General features: G+C 42.7%; 1 protein-coding gene across 1 annotated transcript in view; it reads left to right on the top strand.

Moving 5' to 3' along the window:
• The window catches only part of FBN1 (fibrillin 1), a 218,471-nt gene that overhangs the window by 168,874 nt on the left and 24,391 nt on the right, over positions 1 to 25,206 (top strand). Inside the window, exons 41-51 of the mRNA XM_084641061.1 lie at positions 1,477 to 1,599; positions 4,000 to 4,158; positions 5,689 to 5,760; positions 8,655 to 8,780; positions 13,064 to 13,186; positions 17,153 to 17,278; positions 18,414 to 18,530; positions 19,383 to 19,511; positions 20,736 to 20,855; positions 21,622 to 21,747; positions 24,741 to 24,890. Coding sequence (XP_084497187.1) covers positions 1,477 to 1,599; positions 4,000 to 4,158; positions 5,689 to 5,760; positions 8,655 to 8,780; positions 13,064 to 13,186; positions 17,153 to 17,278; positions 18,414 to 18,530; positions 19,383 to 19,511; positions 20,736 to 20,855; positions 21,622 to 21,747; positions 24,741 to 24,890 — 1,371 coding nt within the window. The remainder of the gene's footprint in view (positions 1 to 1,476; positions 1,600 to 3,999; positions 4,159 to 5,688; positions 5,761 to 8,654; positions 8,781 to 13,063; positions 13,187 to 17,152; positions 17,279 to 18,413; positions 18,531 to 19,382; positions 19,512 to 20,735; positions 20,856 to 21,621; positions 21,748 to 24,740; positions 24,891 to 25,206) is intronic.

Here is a 25,206-nt window from a genome sequence, read left to right as displayed (position 1 = left end):
CAAACCAACAGTGTAATTGCAGAAATAGTAGAGCTGGACAAAATTTTTCCTCCAAAAAGTTTTTCAACAGAAAATTCCTTTTTGATTAAATGGAAATTTTTGCAAATGTTAGCTTAAAATTTTCTGGTTTTCATCAAAAACACAAAATCTAACAGTTTTCCAGTTGCATAAAAATATCATTTCTTGATCATCTCTACGAAATAGCTGTTTGCTGATGGACAATATAGTTCTTTACATGACCATGCACTAAAACCAACAAGCAGCTTGCTGCTTGTGTTTGTTGGGCTGGCTGAAGTGGCATTGTCCATTTTAACCATAGCTTATTGTCCGTCTTCCTGCAGGCTAAAGCGTGATGATCTGAGTCTCTGACTGAAAATATTTGTCATATTACAACCTTCCCTCTCCCCTTCTCCCCTGCCACTGGTAGCATGCATTCAGAACATCACAACCATATACTTAAACCCAGTCCCGCAGCCATCAGGTTGTATTTTGTACAAAGTTTTAGCCCAACTCCCCAAATCTGATCACTAGTTTTTCATTTTCCAGGTTGCCTTCAGCCTCCCAGCTCATTGCTATAATTGTTTGTTTCTCATAGGCCCACAACGTGTTGAGCCCTGTGCAAACCTACAGGAAGATTCATGCCCTGGAGAGCTTACAAATTAAAAATCAGACACAAAGACTTTCCATGAAGTTCTGCACCATATAGAGCTCAACATCTGGTTTCCTGTGCAGTAGAGAGGAGATATAAATCTACCTATCCCTATAGATTGTTTAAAATGCAGAAGGCTACTTAGTGTTTTTTTAATATATTTTAAGCTTCCAGTTTTATCCTGTTCCTGTGGCTTGGAACCCCTTGGTGTGTGTGTGTGTGTGTGTGTGTGTCTGGGTGTCATCATTTGATGGGAGCAGCTCTTTCACCTTTCCTGCTCAATAGCTCAAACTCCCTAAAGGCCTGAGCAGTCCACTGCAGCATCCTGTGTTCAGATGGGCTCTCTGCCTCTGTCCACCAGTTGTAGTCCCCTGTCAGACTTATGGATGCGGACACACCTGGACAGACTGATCACTGAGCCCTCTTGTCACAAAGAGATAGAGAGACCAGGAGTGTAGAATGTTTGATCTGTCCTGAAACCACCTTATTTCAAAGCATCTCCAAAATATTTCTAGATAACAGGTGCAGAGAGGAAATGGATTCTCACTGTTCTGAACCCATTGAATATGCCAGGGGCCCACTCCCCTGGCTAGTTGTGAGGCCCTTAAGGCTCACCTATAGACCTGTCTAATCATGGAATCACCCCTTCTGCCATGCAGGCCTGCCCCATCATGACCCAGCTGCTCAGATTTCCTTTAAGTGTCCCCAGCGAGTACATTGCTACCCTAAGCGCTGCTAAAAGAGGTTAACCCAAATTCACTGATTCACAAAAGAAATTTAGACCAAAATCTGCTGCAATTATTTAATGTCTTATTGTTTTCTTATAGATATTAATGAATGTGAAACACCTGGCATTTGTGGACCTGGCACTTGTTATAACACTGTTGGGAACTACACCTGTATCTGTCCTCCCGACTACATGCAAGTCAATGGTGGCAACAATTGTATGGGTGAGTTTTTTAAAGTGCTCCTTCTACATTGCATGTCAGGGCTTCCGATGATGTAAATCAGCATAGCTCTATGGAGTTCACTTAGAGAAAAGAATTACCATTGACTTGAATGGAGTTAATGCCGATTGACACCAACCAAGGTTCTGGCCTATTTCTTTATTTGTATTAAGTCAATGAAGACAGGTTGTTGTCAGAGCTTTACTAAAAAACACAATTCACAGATCAATGTAGAGTGTTTAAATCCGCATAATGACATGTTCCCATTTCCTTCTACCCACAGCAGAAAGTGTCATATGTACTCTTTGTATGGCATGAATTTCACATTTTAATCTCTTGGCAAGGTTGAGTTTTCATGAGCCATATCATGCTATTGATCTCTGCACAGGCCTCCCAACTCGGGGAGAGTTCATTGTAAAATTGTTGGCTGGCTGTAATGGTTTTATGGTGGTAATTCCTAACATCAAGGGCTTGTTCTTGCTCTCATTGAAGTCCGTGACAAAACTTCCACTGACGTTAGTGAGACCAAGATCGGGCCCCAAAAGACCAATAACCGTATCTTTGTAGAGCATTAAGGCCAACTTGCGGCTGTAAAACCAGTGGCCGTATTAGGAGTGATGTACACCGCCCCAGCGGAGCTCACAACGGCATTGTTAGCCATGGCTGCACACTTGTCCTATATCTCCCACTTTGGGGAGTCCAACACCAGTGGTGCTGATAGAATCCCAGACTCCTTGTGATGCCTGTCTTGTGCTCAAGAGTTGTTACGGTGCCTCGCCCTTGCTCCAGACCAGAAGATGGAGACGCCCGTGACCAGTGATGAGCTGCCAAAATCTTAAGAACGGGTTCCCTCCTCACCCCTTGAGGGGGTCGTTGCCCATCCCCGGGACTCCTGCCCCATCCACCCCCCTCCCCTGTCCCCTGACTGGTCCCCACCCCGTGCCCGGCCCCAGCTCGCCTCCGCCTCCTCCCCTGAACGCACCGCCCTGCTCTGCTTCTCCGCACCCTCCCTCCCTCCCCCCCAGCTTCCCACGAATCAGCTGTTCGGCGGGAAGCAGGGGAGGACTGAGAAGCAGGCCGCGGCTTCCCACTCAGGCTGAGGGTGGCGGAAGTGAACTGGGGCGGGGAGTGGTTCCCCTGCGCGACCCCCCCACACCCCGGTTACCTGCTGCGGCATGGGCAGCCCTCCTCGCGCCCCCCCGAGCTCACCTCCGCTCTGCCTTCCTAGGCCTGAGCGGGAAGCCACGACTTGCTTCTCAGCCCGCCCCGGCTTCCCGCGCGAACAGCTGATTTGCGGGAAGCCTGGGGAGGCAGAGAAGCAGAGCGGGGTGGCGCGTTCAGGGGAGGAGGCGGAGCAGAGGTGAGCTGGGGTCGGGGGTGGGGCGGGGAGCTGCCAGTGGGTGCTCTGCACAGACCAAATTTTCCCCTTGGGTGCTCCAGGGCTGGAGCACCCATGAGGTCGGTGCCTGAGGCACCACTTTTGGCTGGTTAAATTTAGAAGCCCTTTTAGAACCGGTTGTCCCTCGTGGAACAACCGGTTCTAAAAGGGCTTCTAAATTTAACAACTGGTTCTAGCGAACTGGTGCGAACCGGCTCCAGCTCACCACTGCCGGTGACCCTTGCCTAACAACCTGTGCAGGGCCAGGCACAATCTCACCCTGAATATGTACTGTTGTAAAATAGTGCATACAGTAGCGGCCTGCACTATTTATAAGGACATTTATCAAGAGAAGATGGGCCAAATGCTCCTGTTCCTGACGCCACACAACCCTTGAACAGTGTCAGTGAGTACAGATTTGGGTCCACCTCTCAAGATTTATCACAGCATAGAAGCTTTGCAGTAACTCCCCTGAGGTTTTGGGTGGTTTCTGTACTGTGTGGCAATCTTGTTTCCTTTGGTTTCAGTTTAGCTGTGTTTGGCCTCCTCCATCTTTCACTTTGGCTTTTGAGCTGATACAGACCTAAAATCTCTATGCGTAATTTGGGAAAACCACTGAGTTTCACCTGGTTTTGCATCAGAATGATGTGAAGTCATAAACTGTGCATGATTTTAAGATCAGCCATAAATGTGCTCAGCTGTGCTCAAGTCTGGACCAGAGTTTGCAGGCCTTAGTGAATCCTTTGGTGAGTCTGATCTGAGTTATGGCCAGTTTTACAACAAAAATAAAAAAAAACACCCAAATTTTAGGGGTAACTCCATAAGGGCTGGGAGTGACTAATATAAAACACTACAGAACAAGCTTCCTTTGGCGTCCGCTTGAGGGACTAGAAGAGGGGACCTAGTGAAGGTAGCATAGAACTGTGCTCAGGAACTTTGGGAAAGGAGGCTGTCTAATAAGAGCGGGCTCTCATAGGCACTTCATGTATTTCAGTACTGTCATGATATTTTTGTTTTCTTTGCAGATATGAGGAGGAGTCTGTGCTACAGAAATTATTATGCTGACAATCAAACCTGCGATGGAGAACTGCTCTTTAATATGACCAAGAAGATGTGCTGCTGTTCCTACAATATTGGCCGTGCCTGGAATAAGCCTTGTGAACAATGCCCCATCCCAAGCACCGGTACGTTTAATTTCAAAGCGAGCTGAAAAAGGCCCCGTTAACAATAACATTACTGCAAGCTGCTATAAAATGAATTGCTAGAGAGAGGAAAGTGCTATGTATTTTGTACAATTGTGTGCGTATATGTGTACAAATATTACAAGTATATGTATACAAATATACATATTAAATAATACATTTCTCATTATACTTTGTGCCCTGGAGATGATCCTTTTAAGTAAGGGTTGAGGCACATGAGTAGGTCACTGTAGAGCACTCTGCACTCCTGCTGCTATGCTCTGCTATGCTGCTATGCTCTGCCTGTTCTGTGAATTACTGGAGGACTTTGTTCTGCATGACTGTCCATCTGCCCCCTTTGACAAACATGTATAGGCCAGATGCTATGGGCCAGCCAAGCTGTGTTTGGCATGTGACCAGGAGCGGGGTCATAGGTGGTGCTAAGACATCTGTATGTTCCCCTGATCCTGGGGCAGCCAGGCCCAGCGCAGTCCTCATCATAAAACACAATTGTATTTTACCCATGGCTGCCAAGAGCCCCCAGGAGCCTTTCCGTAGAATCATAGAAGATTAGGGTTGGAAAAGACCTCAGGAGGTCATCTAGTCCAATCCCCTGCTCAAAGCAGGACCAACACCAACTAAATCATCCCAGCCAGGGCTTTGTCAAGCCGGGCCGTAAAAACCTCTAAGGATGGAGATTCCACCACCTCCCGAAGTAACCCATTCCAGTGCTTCATCACCCTCCTGGTGAAATAGTGTTTCCAAATATCCAGCTAGACCTCCCCCACTGGAACTTGAGACCATTGCTTCTTGTTCTGTCATCTGCCACCATTGAGAACAGCCTAGCTCCAACCTCTTTGGGACCCCTCTTCAGGTAGCTGAAGGCTGCTATCAAATCTCCCCTCACTCTTCTCTTCTTCCAGCAGCCAGGGATTGCAGGGGCACCTCAGCCCCTTCCAAAGATGGACCCTATGCAGGGTACAGGAAGCATGTAGCATAGGAGTCACTGTGACAGTCCTGTGCCATTGCATGATTCCTCCACACTGGGGGAATCTTCAGCAAGCTGGATTCACCAGGTGTTCCTCTGCTTCATGCTGGTGAGCTGGCACAAAACAGACTTATCAGACCTGAGAACTGGCTCCATCCTGATGGTTTGCAATTTTCAAAAATTATGTGTTGATTTCCAAATTATGATGGTTTGTGAAGTACAGAGCTGGAGCCGTGCATACAAAGTACAGTGCACCCACATAATCTGACAAGTGTGTACCTAATAATAATACCTAAATGAAGTATCTGATCCAAAGCCAATGAGAGTCTTTCCACTGGCTTCACTGGGCTTGGGATCAGAACCCCATTACAAATCTGGCAGGAGAGTGCACTCATGCAAGGTACACATGCCTTGTGTGAAAATCTGTCCCTCAAAAGGTACAGAAAAAAGTGGAGACTGCATTTTTCTCAGGCTTGGGGTGAAATTACTCACTTAATTTGATACATTCGAGATAACTGTTGTCTTTTTTTTTTTTCCTGCTACAGATGAATTTGCAACACTCTGTGGAAGTCAAAGGCCTGGTTTCTTCATTGACATTTATACAGGTTTACCAGTTGGTGAGTTGTGATTACTCTGTTTTGAGTTAAATTCCACACTACGTAGGTACTGGGGAAAGGAAGGCATTGTTTTCACAGTCAGCTCTTTCCTGGAAAGAAATAAAGACTAAACAATGCCACGAAATTCAACTTTCTGTGCAACCCTTAACCCTTGTCTTAAATCAGATCCTGCAAACTTTCTGCCTAACTCCTCCTAGCTGGCAGCTCTGATTATTGCTGCTTGTGATCATGACAATCTAAAGCTCTGAAGAAATGGTAATCGAGCTAGATGAATGGCTTGTAGACACCAGAGAGTGGAGAGGTTCTGGGAATAAGGCCAATCAGCATTGGGTTTCAGAGGAATTAGGAGTGTTTCCTTTTGACTAAAGCACAGATTTAATCTGACGTTTCACACCAATCCCTCTGTGTATTGAATTAACCCAACAATCCTTTTTTCTGTTCCACTAAAATATTTCTCACATTGCGGTATCGTGTGTAACATTGGTATTGTGTGTGACAAATGAATTCCTCCTTTTCTCTTTTTGTTTTGTTTTTGTCAAAGAGGCCAAATTCATCCCTAGTGGGGGCTTCCTTTTGTTTTTATTCCCACAAAAAGACAAATGAGAGATGGAGCAATTGTTGCACAACAGACAAGCAGAACTATAGTATATAGACATCAACAAAGTGAATTATATCCATATATTATGGTGATGGGCACTATAGAACCCTACAATTGGGTCTAATCAATCAATTCTAATAAGATGTAGTGTAAAATAAGAAAAAGAATTACTAGAAACATATTGTACATTTTGTTCCTGGTCTTTTGAGGAGCAAAGCACCAGATCTCATTGACCAAAATCATCATGCACCCTGTGACCAGCACATTAAGTTACACATGAGCTTTAGGTGGCAAGTAGTAAAGTACCTGCCCACCACCTGCTCAATCAGAGGCAGTCATGTGAGGCTGTGTCCAGCCCTGCTTGGTCTGAGTATTCTCTGAACAACATAATGTGGTGTGCGCTGTGCAAATGAGGATGGAGTCACCCTAGGCAGGGGTGGGGTAATGTAAATGTGCACCATCTGCAGATCCTGCGGTAGCAGTTAATAGCACGTGTTGCAGCCTGCACCCCTGACAGCTGTAGTTATTTTATTCTGCTAGCCCTGTTCCAACTGGAGTGCAGCAGCCAGTGCAGCTGACTTTTGGTGTCCTCATGTACTAGTGTATCCCTAGCCACACTGGTGAGACAAGTTGCTCACTCAGGGCTACATTGTGCAGCAAACACACACTTTTTCAGTGATTCTTGGGATCTTCATAGGCCTTGCTGGGTTGTGATACCTGAACTGCTTCTTTTACTACTTCAGGAGGGCAGTAGTAGCCACTCCCACTTCTTACACACCATAGGCCAGTGGTTCTCAACCCATGGCCCGCTTGTGGCCCAGTCAGCACACAGCTGTAGCCCATGTGACATCCTCAGTGACCTACAGGTAGTATAGATGTTGTGTGGATGTGGCCCACATAACCCACGGAGAACTGCATATGTGGCCCACAATGTTAAATAGATTGAGAAGCACTGCAGTAGGCATACTGGCTTACACCACTGCAGGAGCAGTCCACATTGTGCACTGCTGGAAATGCTAAGTTACTTTCTTCCCATTATGTTTATGTTCCATTTTTGCCATCCTTATATGGGATGATTGCTTCTGATGGTGGGAGACAGAGACCGAGTTAGATTCTGCCTTGACTCACTTTTTATAATCAGCAGGCTAAAAATCATCAGCAGCAGCAGCAAATCTTGTGTAGGAAATTAAAAGCTTAGTCCAGGAGCAAAACTGGCCCCTTCAAAATCAGAAGCAAAGTACCTTAGGTGTGAAGAGAGCTCTGTAGTGTATCCCTTCCGCTAATGTTCATTGGCTTCTGTGGATCCCTGCAGACAGCATTCTTTACTAAAGAAAAAGGCTTCCATGGATTTTCTGACCTGTATGCTGAAGTTAGACCCCTAAAGAGACGTACAGCTAAAGAGCCCAATAAGTGAGATTTGTACTATTTATGTTTTGGCTGCGTTTTTAGGGCCAAAAACAATGAATTGCCTCACAAATCTACTAAAACAGGAAGGACAATTGGTAGACATAATCAATGAAAAGCATAGTATGTTTCAGGCATTTAAAATATCATTAGTCATTGGTACCTTCAGAACTTTTGTAAAAGAGCATAAAACTAACCAAGCTTTAACAGATGGTGGAAGTGGATGTAAAGTTGTTATAAAAAATGCCGAAGGACAGAGGGCCTGGTCTAAAGACAGTGTCTTTCCATTGTCTTCAGTGAGTTCTTTGATCAGGCTCTTAGAGAATGATGAGCTTTTTTTAATTAATACAGAAGAAGCTCAGTTTATATTACACTCACCTGACAACAAAATAGGTTAAGCTGGATTCTCTGGTCCCCTAAGGACACTTTGTTCCATGTGAGTAGCACAAAGTGGCCTTAAAGTGGCTAGAAATGGCAAGTGAAGAATTACCCCCATGCAGGGGAACTGTCTGCAGGTATGCAGGCTGGTGAAGATGGTTCTGCTGCTTCTCACACCTGCAGCCTCAACTCCAGCATAACAGATAGCAGGAGGCATGTCAGGGGCAGGAAGTGGACAGATCAGGGATGGAATTTGAGAGTCCTGTGCAGGCCTAACTTGCCCTGGGCTGGGTATATCTTGGGTATAGTGAAAAATGAGAGCCATTGAGTAGACTGGTTAGTTTTCCAGCATGTGTAGGAATTATTGAATGTCTGATGCCTTTTTACACGGTAACAGGATCATGCTGCTAATATAAACATTGTGATAATATCCCATGATAATAAGAAAACATTTCTATAGAAGGGGATTGAATGAATTGGCACTTTCAGAATATTTAAAAATCAATTGTTACAGATATTGATGAATGCCGAGAGATCCCTGGAGTCTGTGAGAATGGAGTCTGTATAAACATGGTTGGCAGCTTCAGATGCGAGTGTCCAGTGGGATTCTTTTACAATGACAAGTTGCTGATCTGTGAAGGTAAGAGGCTTATACTTCCATCACAAACAGAAATTGGGTCAAATACTGGCAAATCTAATGTACTTGCAAATTCATCCATAACAGGGGTATATACTAGGATCAGAGAAATGTGGGCCAGGCATGTCTTAATGAAGACATTTTGGCTTCCTGCTGGAAAATCTGGTGCCATATATGTTTTCTGTTGGAAACAAAGTACCCGATTTTCCAATTAGTATAAAAGTCTTGAATGAGTTTGAGTCAACCAGTTGTGGCAAGTGAATCTTCTTACTTTTCATGGTCTGGATGTAAATATGAGCAGTGGGTAGTCTTCCCATGTCAGATCAAGACCAGCATTCACTTCCAAGCTGATATTTTCGTAATGAAAACAAGATCAAAGGCATGATCAAAAATATTGTAGTGGATTCTCATGTAAAGTAAATCTGGATAAATGTTCAGTGTGTTAGGGGCTGGCTACTTGGTGCTGGCAGAATGCCCTAGAATGACGTGATTTGTAGAGAAAGCTCACATGTTGTGCTCTAGCTTTCTAGACTAGACAACTAGGTACCTTTTAGAGCACGTCAGCGTGGTCTATACAGGGACATTAGTGCACAAAACATAGAATCATAGAATATCAGAGTTGGAAGGGACCTCAGGAGGTCATCTAGTCCAACCCCCTGCTCAAAGCAGGACCAGTCCTCAATTTTTGCCCCAGATCCCTAAATGGCCCCCTCAAGGATTGAACTCACAACCTTGGGTTTAGCAGGCCAATGCTCAAACCACTGAGCTATCCCTCCCCCCGTTCTCTGATTCTCTTGTAGAACCTACCCAAACATTATACAGTACATGCAAACAAAAAACGATCCTTTCAGAAAGCTCTCTCGTCACCAGACTGACCTAGCATAAATCCCCCATTTTGTAAAATATCGCATCTCTCTGGAGTGCTTTGCCATGCCATGTACAAAAGCCCTTAGTCACTGTCAGGAAACAATTAAAGATTATGGTATGGATTTCCTTCATTTTCTGTGGTGGTTGTGAACATAAGAACAGCCATACTGGGTCAGACCAATGGTCTATCTAGCCCAGTGTCCTGTCTTACGACAGCAGCCAATGCCAGGTGCATCAGAGGGAATGAACAGAACAAGCAATTGTTGAGTGATCCATCCCCAGTTGTCCACTCCCACACCCAGAGCATGGAGTTGCATCCCTGCCTATCCTGGCTAATAGCCATTGATGGACCTATCCTCCACGAACTTATCTAGTTCTTTTTTAAATCCCGTTATAGTTTTGGCTTTCACAACATCCCCTGGACTGTGCGCTGTGTGAAGAAGTACAGCCTTTTGTTTGTTTGAAACCTGCTGCCTATTAATTTTGTTGGGTGACCCCTGGTTTGTGTGTTATGTGAAGGAGTAAATAACACTTCCTTCATCACCTTCTCCACGCCAGCCACGATTTTATAGGCCTCTGTCATATCCCCTTAGTCGTCTCTTTTCTAAGATGAAAAGTCCAAGTCTTTTTAATCTCTCCTCGTACAGAAGCTGTTCCATTCCCCTAATCATTTTTGTTACCCTTCTCTGTACCTTTTCCAATTCTAATATATCTTTTTTGAGATGGGGTGACCAGAACTGCATGCAGTGTTCAAGGTGTGGGCATGCCATGGATTTATATAGAGGCATTATGATATTTGTCTCTTATTTTCAATCCCTTTCCTAATGGTTCCTAACATTCTGCTAGCTTTTTTGACTGCTGCCACACACTGAGTGGCTGTTTCGGAGAACTATTCTCAGTGACTCCAAGATACCTTTCTTGAATGGTAGCAGCTAATTTAGATCCCATCATTTTGTATATATATTTGGGATTGTTTTCCAATGTACATTACTTTGCATTTATCAACATTGAATTTCATCTGCCATTTTGTTGTCCAGTCACCCAGTTTTGTGAGATCGTTTTGTAACTCTTCACAGTCTGCTTTGGACTTAAATATCTTGAGTTATTTTCTATCATCTGCAAATTTTGCCACCTCGCTGTTTACACCTTTTTCCAGATCATTTATGAATATGATGCACGGCACTGGTTCCAGTACACACCCGTGGGGGACACCACTATTTACTTCTCTTCGTTCTGAAAACTGATCATTTGTTCCTACCCTTTGTTTTCTGTCTTTTAATCAGTTACTGATCCATGAGAGGGCCTTCCCTCTTATCCCATGACTGGTTACTTTGCTTAAGAGCCTTTGGTGAGGGACCTTGTCAAAGGCTTTCTGAAAGTCCAAGTACACTATACCCACTGGATCACCCTTGTCCACATGTTAGCTGAACCCCTCAAAGAATTCTAATAGATTGGTGAAGCATGACTTCCTTTACAAAAGCCATGTTGACTCTTCCCAAACAAATCATGTTCATCTACATGTCTGATAATGCTGTTCTGTACTATAGTTTCAACCAATTTGCCTGGTACTGAAGTTAGCTTACCAGCATGTAATTGCCAGGATTGCCTCTGGAGTCTTTTTGAAAAATTAGCTATCCTCCAGTCATCTGGTACAGAAGCCGATTTAAATGATCAGTTACATACCACAGTTAGTAGTTCTGCTGTTTCATATTTGAGCAAGTCAGTGACAGATCTGGGAATAGAACCCATGTCTGCTGAGTCCCAGTCCAGTTCTCTTTCTATTAGATCACACTGTCTGTCCGCATGAGTATCTGCTATGTCCCATAGGTTAGCTGATGCTCTTTAATGGGATGTGGCTGATGCATTTATCAAGTTTCAAAATAGTATCTGGAATGAAAAATATATCTTTTTAAACCTACTGTATGATTAAAAAACCACAGCTACAACACAAACAAAATGCTTCGTATTTTCTTCATGAAGAATAATGCTGAGTTGCTTTGGGACTATATCTCCTCTGTTTCACACAGCTGCCAGGAGGCAATAACTTTTCCAGGGAACAATATACCCTTCCCAAGAGGACCGAAGCACTTCTAGGGAAGCTGACAAGTCCATGAAAGCTAGGCACTTGGCAATAGGCCACCCAGAATAAAACTTTAGTTTCTTGAAGTCCTTATCTGTTTCTTTGTATAACTCCTCACCTTCTTGTGTGCACCCCTTCCCCCACCACAGTGTGTGCCAGTCAGGGGAGCTAAAACAAGATGCTTTCAGAACTCACTTGCTGCTGCCCAGGTGTTACTATTGAATAACCAAGGTAACACTCCACCCCTGGGAAAATGCACATGTTGCCTCTGTAATGCTTCCAGCCCTTGCCTTTTTGGGGACGGAGAATGCAAATTCAGGCCCAGGTCGCATGTTCGTTATTACACACTACTACCCCTAGCTACCAGGCTGGCTCACACTCTCTCTTCTTTCTAATGCTGTCTTCCTCTTTGTGGGTAGCTAGTGCTTGCATTATTCATTACAGCAGGTATTTCAGTTCCTGTTCGCCTTTAGGAATTCTATACAACAGTACAGCTATTGTAAATGGGTGTGTCCCATGCAACCTCCAGCCACCCACAGTAAATAAACTGGAACTGACACTGGTTAATATTACAGATGGAAAATATGTCATTTGCTCATCTGCTCTGCTGGCAGGCAGCAGGAAGGAAAATTAGTTAAAACAAAAATCTTATCAATTAAGTTGCAGGTAAAGAATTAATAATTAAATTCAGTTTAAGAATTTTCAAAAGAAAAAAAATATTTCAAAGAAAAACTGTTGGGTGAAAATGATTTTTTTCCTAACTGTCCTCACGTGTGTTTTTACTAGAGTCTAACGTTATTAAAAACTGAAAGAATTGTATTAAAAGTCTTATTTGCATGTCACTGTTATGTTGAACTCCTGTTAAAGTCATTGAAAGTTACACACTTGGGCTCCAATCCTGCACTGTGATCAGTGTGGAACCTCGGAGACTTCAGTGGATCTTTGTGTGGACACAGCAGTTCACCTGCAGGGTTCATAGTGCAGGATTGGGGTCACAGGTTGAAATTCACCCATGGTCAGAGTGCCAGCCAAAGGCCCGTAGATTTCAAAAGAGCCTTCTATTGGCTACCTGCAAAGGGATGAATTTCAGTGATGGATTGCATGCACATTCAGAATCATGGTGGGGAAATATTTAAATCCAACCAAAAATCTACTCCCATTGAAGTATTTTTCTCTGCATTTAAAAAAATACATTAAATACAAAAAATACATTTGGTACAAAACAAAAAAATTCCTTAATTGTAGGTTAGAGAGCATCCCTTTGAGTTTAAAAATACATTTTGTTTTCTTGTCCATAATCAGTTTATCCTAAAAATCATATTCTGTCTTGCATTGATAGATATTGATGAATGCCAGAATGGACCAGTGTGTCAACGAAATGCAGAATGTGTCAACACGGCTGGCAGCTATCGCTGTGAGTGTAAAGCCGGCTACAGGTTCACGTCAACAGGCCAGTGCGCTGGTGAGTCTTTCCAGGCTTGTTTGTATCTCAGTATGCAGTAGATAGTGGCTTTAAAAATAAAACCTTTAAAATCATATTTTTTTTAACAAAGGCTGTAGTGTTTGTGTCACTCTAAACTAATATGATGATAAGAATGTAGGGAGAAGCTAGGTTTTTCCCCTCAGCAACCCTCTGTTGCAGTGGTGCTCAAACTTTTCCTCTCGTGCTCCCGTTACCAGTAATGGAATGTGTCCACCTGGTCCACCCCCACCCTGGGCCGGGGGCTGCAGCCAGAAGTGGGCTTGTGGCCAGGGGCTGAGAGCTGGTGCTGTGGCCGGAGCGGAACTGGGGGCAGAGTGGGCCTGGGTGGTGCTCCCCTGGACATTCCTCCACACCCCCAGAGAGGGAGTGCCCCACAGTTTGGGGACCACTGCTCTGTTGGAATGTGTGCAGACTATATTTTTGAGCTGTAAGGGCCTGCCTTCTAACAATATATAAAGGTTTTGATGAATGTTCTGCTTTTTTATCTCTCTCATGGTTAATACACTTCATGCCTGCAAAAATTCAGGTGTGTGATTGCAAAATAAGTCTAACTAGAGAACTTCCAAAGAGGGGCTTTGAAATGTCATCTGCCAAACGAGTGTATCTTTTGAATCAAACACTGAATAAAGTATTTTCTTTATTGGTTACAAGTAAAATCTGGCCTTGACTTGCACTCAGTACAGTGCTTATTGTGTGACTAGTGTTAGCTGGATGGACTCTCTGCATGTACCTCCATAACAGACCACAGTGTCCGGCTATGGAGTAGTATAATACAGCGCGTAAAGGTTATTTGAGTCTCATACACAGCCACATAATATTTTTCTAGCTTTTATTTAATTAACCTTAAAAATGAAAATGAAACTAAGAATAAACTGAACTAGAAGAACTTACATGGTCAATGTTACAGTCAGAAAATTCATAAAGACTAACAGGTAGATTTTCAAAGGCACAAGTGGCAGTTAGGTTTCTAAATAGGCCATTTGTGCCCATCTATCCCTAAAGCTCCTTCCCTGAACTAATTCTGTTGTGCTTAACCCTTCATTTGTGGTATATTGTGGAGGTAAAGCCAAGGAAAATTACTGTTATCTGGCCCTGGAAATTCAAAAACTTCCCAGGGAAAGTGCAGTATTTTCCCCTTCCTCTACATAATTACTGTGGTTTGCATTATCACTTGCTAAATGTGTATAGCTAAGGATACGATTTAGTCACAGAAGTCACGGACCCTGTGACTTTTTCGGCTTCAGCTGTCAACACCTACAGCTGGGACCGGAGACTGTACACCAATGGCTGCAGCTGGGGCCGTGTGCCCCCACCCCATGGCTTCAGGCAAGGCCATGTGCCCTGCACTGTGGCGATGCAGTTTCCGCACCTCCTGGCAGGGCTCGGGCTTCCAGCTGACACACACACACACACACACACACACGCTAGCGCTTTCCCCATCCCCCCAATTATGTTTAGTAAAAGTCAGACAGGTCACGGGCTGCTGTGAATTTTTGTTTATTGCTCACGACCAGTCTGTGACTTTCACCGAAAATAACCGTGACAAAATCTTAACATTAGTTTTAGCACATTTACCGCTCAGATTTTCACAAATAATCACTGTCTTTTAGTAGTCTCTGATGACAAGGTGGTCTTATCTGCTAGGTGATGTTCAATAGCTAGCTTAGAAAGTTTAAGAAGCTTTTCACACTTAAACAAGACTCTGGAGATTATTTTAATATACTTATTTGACTGGGACTACAGTTCTCTGTTCCATTCACTCTGTTTTCCAAGGATGACATCATAGCAAGAATGGTATTCTTGTTATCTTGATTATTTAAAGAATCACAAAGGTTCTATACAGGATTGTGTGCCAAGTGGCTGTAAACATTGTATACCTTTCTGGACAAAATAATAATTACAAAGGAACTTGATAACATTTTCCTTGGATTTTCTGCTTCTAATCTTTTGAGTTTTAGGAAGTGCACTTTTCACTGCAGTGCAGTTTTGCATTGTTTTACGAGACCTTCATGGGAAAAGGGTGTAGGGGCAGAAAAGAAAATCACTTTGAGAACTAAAGCTTGTTTTGTTAAGATATATGGCAACATGTGCAAATATTTAGCATGTTGTTAACATGATTGTTGTTGTAATTCCTTCATTTTAACAGAACAGGAAAACCAGGGAAGGTTCTGATATGAGCCACAATACCCTAATACAAATTGGCACAAGCATTACTTCCCTGTATTTTGCTTTTATTTTATATTTAGTGAAAATAAGGTGGAACAATCACAGTCAAAATAAAAGTGTTTGATGAAGGGTTTGATCCAGCAAAGCCCTGAGAAAAGTGCCTGGCAACCTTACTGAAATCAATGGAAGTTTAGGGTGCTGTGCACCTTGTAGGATTGGGCCCACAGAGCAGCCACTGCATGGAAAATGGTAATACTAGAACTGTTTGTGTGCTATTATATCCAAATATGACCCGTTGCTGCCTCAGACAGATTGAGCTAGTTACTCCTCTCAGTATCTAAATAGAATTCTTCAGGTGTTACCTGTTATGGCAAGATAATAATTTGCATCCAACTTTCTTTCATAATGCCTAAAAGAGTGCCGCTTCCCAGTTCCTAATGTTCTGTGTTCATCACAAAAGAAGCTCCGAGGGTCTATGATGGCCATAAAGTTTGGAGTGCAACCATTGAAAGTTGTGAAGACAGAACAGGGGACTTCCTGTTAATGGATCTCTCCATCACCGGGAAGAAGCTGCTTCTTTCTTTCGACTGAATATAAGGAAAAATTTACCTAATTAGCCACATTTGTTAGATTGTGAAATGGCTTTGAAGAGAAAAGGGAGTACCCCATCTCTTGAGTCATTTAAAATGAGAATAGACAAAACACTTAGGAGTATACTGAGTGGAACCAGCCCTCATTGGAATGGAGGTAGACAAGATCACCTTACGAGATTTTTTTCCATCTCTACTTCTTCTTCTTATGGGGAGAAATGTGCTGAATAGTAAACATTCTGCTTCTTTATATGTGTTTTTCTGACTGCTGGTTAAATCCTGAACTTACAGAGGAAAGCATTCACAGCAAGGGTAGCAGTGAGTAGTCACATATCCAACTGGTGCAAAAGACATCCTGCTATCAGAAATCAGCATGTCATGCACTGGGCCAGCACTACATGGTATGGTACTTTTTGTTGCTCTTCTGTGCAAGATGGTGCTATTAAGCATTTGTGGCTACTGTCAGGAAATGTGCTGTCCAAATTATTTGCCAGGCATGTCCCTGTTTTAAGCTAATCACACTCCCATTGATTGTGGTTTGCGTAGTGTCACTTTAGATGAGATTTAGATGCAACCACACTTGGGTGCACCACTGTAGCCATATTATTTGTGCACCACTCTGCTTGCACGTTGGATTTTGGCTTTCTGAGAGCCTAGTGCAGGGAAGGGCCAGTGTTCGCTCCATTTCTCATTTGTATGAGTTCTCTGATGGTTAATCAAGGTGATCATATTACATTCAGTACTATAATCAAACATGTCTGCAAGCAAGTAGCATTTTTCTCTGGAAATATGTATAACCATAACAGATAAAGCTCTTAAACCTCCCAAACCACTGCACAATTGTTTATTCTCTTTGTTTACAAGCTGTTTAATTCAGCATAAGAGAGATTTTCCTACACAATTACATTGCATTATTTTTATTCCCATGGTGCCCTGTTGCTGTAGCTAGAAATAGTCACTTGTAAGTAACTTTTCCCAATTATTTTCCAAATCTGCAAATGTTGCAAAAATTAATTTACCATGAATATTCCATTTTGTGTTAACAAATTAGTACTTTATTGCCATGAGAGAATAATTGTCATTTTAAATTAGAAGCATGAATTGGATACTAGTTTTCATAGTTGCCACTTATAGTTTGTTTCTGGCTTTGTGGTTTATGGAACAATTTTCAGATGCCTTTTATTTACAGATCGCAACGAATGCCTAGAAATTCCCAATATCTGTAGCCATGGCCAGTGTATTGACACTGTTGGAGGATTCTACTGCATATGTCACTCGGGATTCAAAACCAATGCTGACCAAACGATGTGCATAGGCAAGTATCAAGTTATGCTGTTAGATTAATGAGTAAAGGGTTTGAGGCCATTTCTCTGTCATAGTAATTGCCAGATCCGAGTAGACCAGTGGCACTTTTCGTCCAGTGACCTGCTTCTGACAGTGACCAGTAATAGATGCTTCAGAAAAAGGAGCAAGCAACACCTTAGTTGACAATTATGGATAGAACTGACCATTGGCTAAGTTTATTCTGCATCAGTTAGTGGTTGTTTTATACTCTGAAGCATATAGTGCCTATGATTTAAAAAAAAAAAAAGTATCCTACCTAACATAGCTGTAGAGAGATGTTTTTGTTCTTCATATAAATATTCCATCCTTTTTAGAATTTCACTAACCCCTTGGTTTTAATCATACCTCGGGGAAATGAATTCCACAGATTAATAATGCAACATTGCAATGCAATAATTGTAAAACTGTCTAATGCTGAAGCATGTAAAGGACTGATTTCCTGCGAGGCAGAAGCAAAGCTGTTTAAGTAAAACAAGAACTTTCATGTTAAGCCCTTTGAAAGCTTCAGGTTTAGGGCCAAATTACTTGCTGACTTCAGAGGACTTGTGCCCACTTATGCAATCAGTGAATATACTCTACTGCATCTAAGCCTTCTAAGCATTTGCTTGCGTAGAGCTCATCTCAGATAAAAACTAGTCAGATTCGGGCCAATTTGTCCCTTTTCCATCGGGACATTATTAGAGTGGGAGAGAAGAAATGCACCCTTTGTTCTGGGTTTCACTCAGTTTTCTTACTGAGATTTTGGGCGTGTCTGGCTAGAAGTGGCTAGCCACCTAAAAGCCCTTGGGAAGACAGCAGATCCCTTATAGACAAGGTTAATGTATGCCTCCTTAGGAAACGGCAAGATGGAAGCTGCATATAAACAAGTTGTGGATCAGCCCTTGCTCAAAAAAACATCTTTTGACATGATCAGTCAAATGTATAACCCTGTCTCATATCTTCCTTTTTTTTCCTTTTTTTTTTAGGGAAGCTTAATCTCTATTCTCCCAATTGCTCTTTTAGTAATCCAGGATTAGTTCATTTCTTTGCACATTGTTTGGCTATCTGGCCTCCCTCTTCACTATCAGTTAGTAACAAGAGTTCTTGTTGCTGCTTTTCTTTCATAGATATTAATGAGTGTGAAAAAGATCCATGTGGCAATGGAACATGTAGAAATACCGTTGGCTCTTTCAACTGCCGCTGTGACAATGGATTCATTCTCTCACACAATAATGACTGCATAGGTAAGGAGGTACTAAAACTGTTGCTGAGACCAGTCCAGGTTTTCTAAGATTGTCTGTTATTCTAATTACATAGTCATAAACACCATATTTTTCAGTGAATTCAAATCCCATCTGTATAGTCAATATAATTAGAGGTAAAGAGCAATTTCTTTGCTCTAGAAGCCAGTTTATCAGTCTCACACTCTAGGAAGTGTAGTTGTAGCCATGTCAGTCCCAGGATATTCGAGAAACAAAGTGGGTGAGGTAATATCTTTTACTGGACCAATAAAAATAAAAGAGACGTTGGTCCAATAAAAGATATTACCTCACCCACCTTGCCTCTCTAATCTCTTGCTATGTAATTTACTCCCCTCTTCTGTCAGCCACTTGAACATATGCCTCCGAATATACAGTCAGTTCTAAGTATCTATCTATCTATCTAAGAATCCCATAAAACAATAAATTGGCTGCAATTTTTTCCCAATAGTTTTTGAGGAAAGCAAAAATATTTATGATACAGAAGAAAACTGTTTTGACTTTCTTCAGGAGATGACAGAAAGGGACAGGAATACTGTGGACTTAAAATCTCTGCAAGTAATGGGATTCTAGTGTGTGAAAGGCTGTCTGTCTGTGGCCCTACTGAATGCAAATGGGGCTCCAGGTGGGAGAAAGAACCCACGTGTGCATATCCCTTAGAAGAATCAGGGCCCACATTTGGGGATAAAGAGACAGATAAATAATTATGCCATCCTGAATGTATCAATATTGTGCTGTGAGGATGAAAGTCAGTTTAATAAACAAAATTCCTTCTTACGTGTATTTAATCTTTGTGGATATTCGCCATGCATTTCTCATGTTAGTTTTTTGTTTTAGATGTGGACGAATGTGCAAGTGGAAATGGGATGCTCTGCAGGAATGGCCGCTGCATAAACACAGTTGGGTCTTTCCAGTGTCTTTGCAACGATGGCTATGAGGTGTCCCCCGAGGGCAGGACCTGTGTGGGTGAGATTTTAATCTAGCATTGGTTACTATGGCAAGAGGACTGTAAATCCTCAGCACATGTTCCCAGGCAAAATGGTGAGAAAAAGGCAGGTTAGAGAAGAACTTCTCCTGCTATCACTATGCTCTTGTCGAAAAGCACAAATACTGTGGTAGCATGCTGCATTGTAATATTGTATTCCTTGAAATACTCATTAAGTTATTGTGCACACAGTCAGGAAGGAATTTTGCTCTAGGACTGGCTAAAACTACCTCTGTCTCCTCTCTGGGGATTTTTTTTGCGGGGGGGAGGGGGGTCAAATACCTTGCAGGCCGTTGCGTGTAATCTTTTTTAAAAAACATCTTGCATATATTTGAGGGAAACAAACAGGTCCAGTGACTTTCCCAGATCTTCCCCTTTCATCGGAGTCCGATTTTACTTCATTCTTTTATAATAGTTATTGATTCTTCTTAATAAGAATGTACATAGCTCTCTAGATTACCATAGCACTTTACAAATGTATAGTATGACACCTTTCCTGGCCAGCACGCACCCTTGCATAGGGGCCTGATCCAGCAGAGCCTTTCTCCCACCCATATGGTTGCTCCTTTGTATAATTTCAATGGCACTGTGCATAAAAGTAAGTTTACATGCAGTTGTGTTTTCAGGATCAGGTTGTAAGGCAAATAATCAAAGCAAGACAACAGGACACAGAACAGATCAGGAAAGGCAGGTGGTGGGGAATTAGCGGTGAAGGGAAGAAGATAGGCAGGACTCCTGGAGGAAGCCAGTTTTAAAGAAGGTGAGGGTGGATGCTTGGAGGACAAGGTGGTGGAGACTGTTTAAGGCACTGTTAAGACTGTTAAGACTGTTAAGCAGCGTAACAGAAGGCTTTGGGTGCTTAATAGAAGTGTTCAGCATATGGGGGCACTTCACACTTCTTGGGTGCCTGCTCCCTTCCAGATACATTTAATCCACTTATATCCCTGTCCATGTCTGACATGGGGATGAATTGATATTGATTCTTGGGCTGAGGAATCTTTTGTCTTTCTTGATTTATAAGATAATTTATAAGCAAATTAAACTCCTTGTAAAAAAGGACTGCCTCCCTGCCCTCAGAGAGCCCTGCAAGTGAAAGATGCTCCCATTCTTTTCACCGAGAGTTTTGCACTTGACTTGATGTGAGCAGGATTAGAGCTGCCTCAATAACTGTTCTGAATATTGTTCCTTCATTTCTTTGCTTGCAGATATCAATGAGTGTGCAGTGGAGCCTGGTAGATGCTCACCTGGCACGTGCCAGAACCTGGATGGGACGTATAGATGCATCTGTCCTCCTGGATACGTTCTGCAAAATGACAGGTGTGAAGGTATGTAAGGGTCATTCGTATTTCATAATGGCAGCCTGGTCAAAAGCAGCTCTCAGTCCTAATAATATGTATAGTCATGCCTATCTTTAGGCCTTGATGTGTCATTTTTGACCCCTGTCAAGTGTCTGAACCTAATCATAAAATAGAATAATTCCAACAAAATTAAGTATCCTGTAAAGTTTATGTACATGTGTACAGTATAATATGTATGATAAAGTGTAAATGGTATTGATTTAAAAAATAGATAATTAAATTAATCCTTCTAGGCTACGCAGCCACAGAGACTTTTACTCATTTTGGGGCAACCCATTAGTCTGTCTAGGTACCTATCACTATGGTATCTAAATACGCAGTATTACTTTTCTCTTGGTAATGTGAAATGCTAGATAGCCTGTGCTGTCATCACTTAGTATTTACTCGAGCAAAAATCCCTCTGAGTTTTGCCTGAGCAAAGACTGGAGGACGTGACCCCCGGAAAGACATTTTTAAAGGCCTGTATGGCCTGAAGATGTCTCATTATTGTGGGCATGCCCACTGAAAACGTCTTTGGAAGTTAATCCCAAATTGCACACCTGGATTTATTATCAATAGAGCGCTAAAGTTTATTTTCGTTAAGGCACAGGGATTTGCTCTCAGCTGAAACTATGCAGTGTAATACCTGCTGGATCTCAATTACTATGCTGGGTATTGTCAGTTACCTTTTGTGTTTTGCAGCTGCCAATACAGCAGTTTTGATTGCTGAAGTATTGTGTTCCTTTTCTTGCAGATATTGACGAGTGTGTAGAAGAACCAGAAATCTGTGCCTTGGGTACATGCAGCAATACTCCAGGCAGCTTCACATGCCTATGTCCTGAAGGGTTTGTACTGTCTTCCACAGGAAGAAGATGCCAAGGCAAGTTATTTTATACATTTTGGTCTTTTTATATTTATTTGCTTTGGGTTTACTAAAAAGTTTACTAGATGCCTGTTTCTAAAGTAACAAAGAGGCTGTAGAATCTAATAGTGGTTTTTCACAAAGAAAGCTTGATGCTTATGTACTCTGTTCTAGATTCTCTCTCACACTGTCTCCTCAGCACAAGAGAGAGAGGAGCAATTAAGAGTGAAAAGATATGGTTAAGGCACACAGTTAAGCAACGGAACCCTGTCTGCTTGAAACCTTTCCTCACCGACCTGGAGAAAAAGTTTAGAAATCTTAAAAGAGGAGGGGAAAGGTGAAAATAAAGACTGAGGCGGCTACTCTGAACTTTGAACAAAGTGTATGGAATGGGAGCTGAGGATGAATATACAGAAGAGCTTACATTAGAGTAATACTAATGTAGACGAAAAGAACAGAGTGTATGTGAAAAAGGATTAGCAGATGTTAAGTAGCATCAAATACATGCTATTCCTCACCAGGAAGATATGGTAAAGAAAAGACTAGAAGAACCTTTGAAAGCAGCATTGTAAGAAGAGTAAACACCCTCTGCTTTAAAAGGATTTAGATGCCTTTGTTCTACCAGCAAGGCTGGATTAATGGAGGGGCTTTAGGGGCTGCAGCCCAGGGCCTTGGGCTAAGTGGGGCCCCGCAAAAATAAATCGATAATTATATATAATTCAGTGGTCACCAATCCATCGATCACGATCAACTGGTTGATTCTGGAGCCTCTGCCAGTCGATCATGATCTCCGGGCCACTAAAAGTCCAGCAGCGCAACAGGGCTCAGACAGGCTGCCTGCATGCCGTGGCCCCACACCGCTCCCAGAAGCGGCCGGCTGCTGGCACATCTCTGTGGCCCATGGGTGGGGGGAGGTGGCTCCGCATGCTGCCCTTGCCCCCAGTACCGTCCCTGCAGCCCCTATTGGCTGGTTCCCAGCCAATGGGAGCTGTGGGGACAGCGCGTATGGGTGCGAGCAGCGCACGGAGACACACTGTCCCCTTCCCCCCAGGGGTGTGCAGAGATGTGTCAGCAGCCAGCCACTTCCAGGAGCAGCGTGGGGCCATGGCATGCAGGCAGGCAGCCTGCCTGAGCCCTGCTGTGCCACCGGCTGGGAGCCACCTCTGGTAAGCGCCTCCCGGCCAGAGCCTACACCTCACACCACCTCCTGCACCCCAACCTCCTGCCTGAGGTCAGAATCCCCCCCTGCACCCAACTCCCTTCCACAGCCCACACCCCTCATGCTCTCCTGCACCCCAATATCTGCCCCAGCCTGGAGCCCCCTCCTGCACCCAAACTCCCTCCCAGAAAGAAACTAATATAGCAGCTGGTAAGGTAAGAGGTAGGCTATTTTGAATTAACTTAACTATATTCTACATGTTTTAAGACTGAAATATAACCACAGAATGGTTTTATGTTAATTAACAGGCAAGTTTAATATAGCATTAATAGCCTCGATGCCATAATTGTGATAATTTTGTTTTAAATTAGGAAAAAGACTTGTATATATGGACACCACAAAATCTAATAGCCCCGGGTCCACAGGAGAGTTAATCCAGCCCTGTCTACCAGAATCACGTGCAGTGTTTTGAGCATAAACATGGAACTGACTAAGAAAAGAGATCAAAAACTGAACAGCTAGGAATAGAAACATGTAGGCTTGTTACTGCCTGCACAGAAGTGCAGCAAACTAAAGAGCTGGACATCTCAAAGACTTTGAGGAAGCTCAAGTAGATATAAACTTCCAAACTCACAAACAGATATCCAGGTTCACAAATGCAATGTACAGTAGGCCCAGCAAGAATCACCAGTGACAAGACCTTTCAGGATCTCTGTAGTTATGTTTGGCCCAAGACAGGGATGCTTGTTGAAATCCTAGTGAGCTCTACATCCCATGATAGCTAAATGAGATTGTGGTTTTGGTGAGATGAATCCAACCTGCAGTAAACATTTGGTTTGGCACTGTGAAAATAGTAGCCGCACTTACACAGTTGTTTAAAGCCCATGTGCTATCAATCTCTTCTTCTGAAAAATCACCCACAAAGCCAAGAAAATAACTGTAGAAATAATGCAACCTCATCTTATCTTTTCTGAAAGAGGACAGGTGTTTCATGTGGATTGTCACAGGAAAATTAATTTATTTCTGTACATTGAACTTAAAGCAATGTGTTTTTTCAGCGGAAGGTTGTTTTTTTTGAGTGTACTGAGCCAAACAAGCTTCTGTTTAAAACTTCACATTACCTAGAGTTTTTCTGAAGTCTGGACAGTGCCCAGCACTGATCTTGTAGCCAGAAAACTGGATGAGCAGCTGCTTCTGCAGCTGACCCTTATGCTGTCTGAGTGCCAACCTAAGGAGTTGCCAGCTGTCTGCCTGCTGGAGGCATGTGGTCTGCGTTCTCACTTCTGTTCCAGTGTTTAGGTTACCCAACATGTAAGAACACAATGTGGTACCACAGAACCAATGGGCCTTTATCTCTAATTTGGTAAAGCATTGAGGAGGAAAAAGGTGCTGTTGAAAATTGCCACTCGATTATTTTTTACATACAGCATTATCATCAAGGGTTAACTCACACTTTTTAGTTTCCACGTGATTTATTAGCTAAAGATCATTGCTCTAATAATAGAATGTAAATAAATTAAGTTAATATTCAGGGGGTGCAAGAAAGGAAAATGAGGTTGGGAGGAGCACAGCTCATCCTCCTCTTCTAAAGCAGTGGGGAGCTCCCCCCTCTTCTCCCTGGCTAGAGTAAACAATTCTCTCCCATGGATCTTCTCTTCCTTGGTTGGTAGAGAGAGAGCTCTCTCTTCTGTTTCAATCCCCTGTAACCACTGGCCACAACAATGCTTTTTAAGATCATCCATATGGAAGCTCTTTTGTAATTAGTTTAAGTTTTGATTTTCACATACCAATTGCACCAAGTCCTAATGTCTTTAATACAGAGCTGTATTATAATGTGCTTTTGTTTGTGCAGATCTGAGAGTGAGTTATTGCTTTACCAAATTTGAAGATGGCAAATGCTCAGTTCCCAAATCCAGAAACCATTCCAAGCAAGAATGTTGCTGCGCCTTGCAAGGAGAAGGATGGGGCGACCCATGTGAGCTTTGCCCAGAGGAAGGAGATGGTATGTTATCAGATATAATGCAATCATGGTATTATGGGCACTCAGAACTGAAAGAAGACAAACAATAACTTTGAGAGTCATAGAAGTGGGAATTAGAAAACAGAATGATCTTCCTCAAGAACTAGTAGATTATTTTGTTTGAATCATAGACTTTATGTTCAGAAGGGACCATTATGATCGTCTAGTCTGAACTCTTGCACAATGCAGGCCACAGAATCTTACCCACCCACTCCTGTAACAAATCTCTAACCTATGTCTGAGCTGTTGAAGTCCTCAAATTGTGGTTTAAAGACTTCAAGGTGCAGAGAATCCTCCA

The sequence above is a fragment of the Lepidochelys olivacea genome (assembly GCF_965140295.1).
Source record: "Lepidochelys olivacea isolate rLepOli2 genome assembly, chromosome: 10".
NCBI classification, from domain to species: Eukaryota; Metazoa; Chordata; order Testudines; family Cheloniidae; genus Lepidochelys; species Lepidochelys olivacea.
Note: the sequence above shows the minus strand (reverse complement) of the source record. Positions and strands in the feature narration are given on the sequence as shown.